This window comes from Gekko japonicus, unplaced genomic scaffold, assembly GCF_001447785.1.
Source record: "Gekko japonicus isolate JY-2015 unplaced genomic scaffold, Gekko_japonicus_V1.1 scaffold1116, whole genome shotgun sequence".
NCBI classification, from domain to species: Eukaryota; Metazoa; Chordata; class Lepidosauria; order Squamata; family Gekkonidae; genus Gekko; species Gekko japonicus.
In genome coordinates this window covers 62620-68555 of record NW_015172590.1, presented here as the reverse complement: position 1 = coordinate 68555, position 5936 = coordinate 62620, and the positions used below count along the sequence as shown (strand labels likewise).

Genomic DNA, 5936 nt, shown 5'->3' with positions numbered 1-5936 from the left:
TCCACCTTCTCCTTTGTGAGCTTCTCTCTACAATACAGCCTCTTAGATGTGCAACTGAGCCTTGTCAGTAAAATGTTCTTGGTTCTGACAGGATCTCTTAATGCTCGAAGTAGCAATGAAGACCGGTCACCAGAAAACAGTGGTTCTTCCGTAGCTGTGGATAACTTCCCAGAAGTGGATAAGACCATCTTGATTGAGAGAATAGTAAGGCTACAGAAAGCTCATGCTCGGAAAAATGAAAAGATGGAATTTATGGAGGATCATATCAAGCAGCTGGTTGAAGAAATCAGGAAAAAAACTAAGTACGTACAGAGTTTGGTTCAAGCCTTTATCAGCGTTTTTAAAAAATGTCATGAGGAAGCTATAAACTGGACACTACAAAAAGTAGCAATGTTGAAGCAGCAAACAAATTTACCAAGAACAAATTATTTGGAGCATTTTGAAATAGGCCCAAAGAGCTCCCTTATTCAGTGGGGTGAGGCTGGGAAGACTGAATCCAGTGATGGGGAAAAAGCAGCTTCTTAGCCATAAGCACTAATTTGGCACAAAAAAAAGGGTCTCCGACAAGTAAATAGAACCTACCATAGAATTAAACTAAAATAGCGATGTTGATAAACTGTAGTATTTCAAAGTTAATTGTGTGTGTAAAATAGGCTGTGCTGTAAAAAACAAAACAAAAAACGCCCTGCTTTGAAAGTGAATTCTGAAAGTATTTCCATAGTAATTTTCAGCTCTCACTAATTGCTACCTTTCATACAAATTGAATCTTAGCAAATTACCTGCTGCGAAGACATTAAGTTTGAAATTATTTCTTCACAATGCTTATGCTGGCAGGTGTTTAGGCACTGAGATCTTTACCTTTTTCCTCTCCAAAGAACAGTTAACTTGCATTAACTCTGTCAGTTTGGAGCTGCTGAGCACTGTATTCTGCTCACTGCACAGTGCCTTTGTGTATTATTATTATAATAGACAGCCACTTATACAAGCTGCGGAAGGGATGATGTGTAGTCAGTCTGTTGTAGTCCTGCAGTTATGGACCTTCCTTTTCTTCCACTATGCACCTGGCATTTTCTGTTTCAAACCTAAGATACGAGGTTAAAATATGCTTAGTTACCTAGGAATTTAGTTCTTAATTTGGTGTTTAATTGATGTTGGCTGGATGTTGCTTATTTTCTTGCCTGGATTTGATGTTGCAATTTTTATCTTATCTGTTTTATATTATCTGCTGCAATCCCCCCCCCCCCATTTCTTTCTGGTCCCCCCCCCCCATTTCTATCTGGCCCTATAGTACTTTCATCTGCATGTAAAGCTTTACCTGCTGCTCAAGTTTTTAATGCTGCATTCTAGAAATTGCATTGCTGCTAGTTTTATTGCGTATTTTCCTGATTATTAAATGTATTGGTTGATTAAACTTTTAAGACTGTTGTATAATGTTTTATCTGTATAATGTATATTAATAAAATAATTGTAAATACTGTATATTAATAAAATAATTTAAATGATAAGTAGATCTTCTCCATTTGGTACAGAGGCCAGATTTTTATGTTGACTTTTAACATAGTAAGTTTAGCAGATCAGTTTTGTGGTGAATTTGTACAGGCAACCTGACCAGCTTTCCTCCTTAAGCCGATATATGCAAATATGTTATTCCCAAACAAAATTAATGTGGTAAATAAGTATTCTGCAGTATTTAAAATAAGCATTGGAGTCTAGGAATATTCCTTAAGCATTCTCAAGTTTAATATAAGCAGCAGTAACGGTCAATATTTTCTTTTACTCCTGACACTTTTGGGGATTTCAAATGATTCCTATGGCAGTTGATTGGTCTCTAGGCTAAGAGTTGGGAATGACTGTGAGATATTATTAACTAAAAGCAGTTTAGCCCACTTTTCTGCTAATGGAGTGAATGTTGTAAGTTACTGCCGTGCCCTCCAAAACAGGATCAAATCTGGCTGGAATAGAGGAGAATTTCTTGCAAGAAGCTTTTAGAAACCAGAATGATATGCTTTGATGTCATGCTGTAGCTGCTATCACGAAGTCAGGGAAGGAGTATGGTTTTTTCCTTCCCAAAATGGTGCAATGAGCCTTCCTTCTAAACAGCTTTTAAAGTTCTTGTGGCCATTCTGTTACTCAGCCCTTATTGATACAAACAAACATTGTTATATGTTGTTTTATACAGAATAATACAGAGTTACATTTTAAGAGAAGAAGCCGGTACATTGTCCTCCGAGGCCTCTGACTTCAACAAAGTGCATCTAAGCAGGCGTGGCGGGATCATGGCTTCTCTCTACACGTCTCACCCAGCAGACAGCGGGCTCACGTTAGAACTCTCCCTGGAGATAAACAGGAAGCTTCAAGCAGTTCTTGAAGACACATTACTGAAGAATATCACTCTGAAGGTGAGCATCTTTATTCCCACAAGGGTGTTCAATGTAGGAGAACCATGTCCCGATGAATCCTACTTCATTTTGTAATATTTTCTATCACGATTTTTCTCATCTGTGTCCAAGGCGCAAAGGGAGCCAACAAAGCACGTAATGCACACAACTGAAATATTCATAATAATACTGAGTTGGGATGCCCTAAAACTAAAGGCCTCTGCTCTTCTGAAGCATGTCTTGCTATCCCATGCACATATATCAGGGAGCCAAACCCTGGAATACTTGGCTACTTTTGAGAAACTATGCATAGAACTGACTGTGTGTTGCTGCCATTGAAACCAAGTAGACTTAACAAGTGGTGACTAACATATTAGTTGTAACTAATTTATCCAGTAGTTATCAGTGGGATGTCGTGAGAAAAACTAACTGTATTGGCATCCAAAGATATAAGAAGGCTGGTTTTTTTGTTCGCTTTTTTACTATAACTGAATTTTTGGGAATAAGACATGCTCATAGAAGGAAGGGTTCCAGGGATTGATGAGGAACATGCCAGTACAGACCTTCTTTATCTCCTGGCTGTATGGAGTGTGGACCACGGTCTTGTTCACTGATCTCAAAGTGATTTAAAGTGGACAATAACAAGTGGTGACTAACATATTAGTTGTAACTAATTTATCCAGTAGTTATCAGTGGGATGTCGTGAGAAAAACTAACTGTATTGGCATCCAAAGATATAAGAAGGCTGGTTTTTTTGTTCGCTTTTTTACTATAACTGAATTTTTGGGAATAAGACATGCTCATAGAAGGAAGGGTTCCAGGGATTGATGAGGAACATGCCAGTACAGACCTTCTTTATCTCCTGGCTGATCTCAAAGTGATTTAAAGTGGACAAATGATCCAGCAGAGATGCTGCGTTATATAATCATTTATGTACAATGCCAATTAGTTTCAGTGGTTCTGTAACTAATTGATGGAACACATGGAAAATAAATTATGGTACTGTGGAACTTTAGAAAACCTAAGAATTCTTAGAAATTCTAATATCCTTGTAATGTGCATAAGTCTAGATGTTAAATATGGGTTTCTTAGGAAAATACACAGCCTTGGTTTAAACAACAAGTAAACCTACTCCGTTAGTGTTTGTTTCTGGGGGTTTTAAAGTGCTTCTTCAGTTTCTTTCCAAAAAGCTAATAAAACATTTCAGATAATTACAGAAAGGACTTCTTACAAATATGACTGCACATTTTAATATGCCAGACGAAAATGTTTTTAGGTGTACTCAGAACAAAACTACATTTTCAGGAAATAAAATATTTTTCAATACTTGTTTTTTCTTATGGATTTGTGTCTCTGCAAAGATGGCTACAAATCAAAATAGGTAAATGCTACCTTCAGTCTGCAATAGACATAAATTAATTTACCATGGTAACAATGTGACTTTATTTTATATTTAATAGTGCATAGGGCACTGAAACCTTCCTTTCTTTTTCTTCAAAGGAAAATCTCCAAACACTGGGAACAGAAATAGAACGGCTAATTAAGCAGCAGCATGATCTGGAACAGAGGCTGAAGCAAACATAGCTGAGAGCAAACCCAAGAAGGCAAAAAAGACAGGTGCACCGAACCCTCTGGGTATATGAACTGCTTGTCTGCCAGTGTCTTCTGTCAGTCCTGTGCAGCTTTAATAATGCAGTCTGGCACATGCTTATGAGAGAGGTTTACAAGACCTAGGCCCTAATTGCCTGCATTGCGTGAAGTGGTAGAGGCTTTGATGAACTTATGTGTGAACAATATATTCATCTATTTCACTTTTGACTGCAACTAGATGCAGCCTTGTGCTACAGAGAGAGAGTCATCCTGATTTTTCAGACACTGCTTTTTTGTGTGTGCAATTAGTATACCCTGGCCATGAAGAAGCTTGAAAAGAGTATACGTGGGGGAGGGGTCTTTTTGCTGGGGTGGGCAGGACTTGGATGTACTCAACATATTAGGGCATATACATTCTCACATGCATAGATTTATTTAAATTGGTTGATTTTTTTAAAATTTATAACATGTTGGGAAAGGCCTTCATCATAAGACTGTTTCCTTACTCTAAGGACGTGGTATTACATGGCATTACATATCTTATCAATGAGAGAAGGGAGCGTATAAGAGAGTATGTTGAGTTCAAAACTTCTGCTGTAGTCAGTGGCTATAAGAAGCTGCTGCCTCCAGGTGGACAGCTGCATGAATCTGTAACATAATGTGAAACTGGAGATCTAATGAGAACTCTGAACTTTGGGAGTAGGCTTTGTAAACTTATATGGAAACAGTGATCAAAACATATCATGATGGCACAAATATGGATGATAAAGAACATACAACAGTATTGTATTGGGGGGGGGGGGGGGAGGCAGAGAAAGGAAAAGGAGGATGGCCCTGATGGCCTTTTGCAGAAGTGGGAGCCATGCTGTGTCCGTGCTTTGCACAGAGTGGACAGAAAGGTCATTCTCTGTCACTTGCTGCAGCGGTGAGCACCTGTGTCCTCTTTACGTCTGACTATGAGGAGAGGGTAATATCCATGCCAAAATATGAGTGCACAATCCCCAAAATACATCCCTAAAACATTAGATGCAACTAAGCATGGAAGTACTTTAATATGTGGACAGAATGCAGTGAACTCAAGAGAGGCTCTAACCTGTTGGGGAGAGATAAAAGAGGAGGTGGTGTTAGCTTAGCCTTACTCTGCGTTCTCTCTTGTTATGGCATGCGCTATCATGTGTCTGCGTTTCCAAGGAGCAGAGCAGTCGAAGGAGGTTCCTCTTCCTTGTGATGGTGTGTTGATTCATATGGCTTTCCTAAATGAGTTGTGCACGTTCAGGTTCATACTTGTCCTGTTATGGAGAGAGAGGTTGAGTGAAATCGCACGCATGCACACCCCATTGCTGGCTTTCAAGAATTCTGTGGTTAGTGTGAATGTGAACTAAAACATTAAGAACTTTTTTCTGTTTTGCTTTGTTAAAATACAAGAATATAGAAACTGTTTCAAAAACCTGAAAATACATGTGACTGCTTTGAAACTGCATTGAGATTAATTGGAATTGGCACCTGCCTTTTGATTTTCCTTCCCTTTCCCTCTTCTTGCTGCAAAAAACATATGACCTCCCTACCAATTGCAATATTCTCTTTCATTGTTTATTCAAAGTACAAAAATGCCACTTGAATAGTTAACTCAGTTGCCTGTGATTTTTCCATTTCTCATTGGATGTATACAGTTTTAATTGCACTCCAAGAACACGGTTATTATTTTTTTGGAAATGGAACAGTCATTGTATAAACATGTATAGTTCTAGAGTTTGTATTTTTTTAAAATCCACACATTTCATATTTTTCTGAAAGTGATACATGTGTACAGTAGCAACATTACAATAGCAGAGCATTTTTACTTATCAGTGCATAATATCAAACTGCACATTAATCCTGGGGGGGAAATTCCTTAGTGTTGTATATAATGAACTTAGAATCCCCCCCCCCAAAAAAAATTCTATTTTAATTCAATATGTATAAATTAGG

General features: G+C 38.1%; 1 protein-coding gene across 1 annotated transcript in view; it reads left to right on the top strand.

The window, feature by feature from the left end:
• The window catches only part of CCDC186 (coiled-coil domain containing 186), a 57127-nt gene extending 52814 nt beyond the window's left edge, over nt 1–4313 (top strand). The window contains exons 14-16 of the mRNA XM_015421499.1: nt 92–302; nt 2180–2399; nt 3879–4313. Of these exons, the coding sequence (XP_015276985.1) occupies nt 92–302; nt 2180–2399; nt 3879–3962 (515 nt within the window). The 3' untranslated portion in view covers nt 3963–4313. The remainder of the gene's footprint in view (nt 1–91; nt 303–2179; nt 2400–3878) is intronic.
• Nucleotides 4314–5936: the final 1623 nt, after the last annotated feature.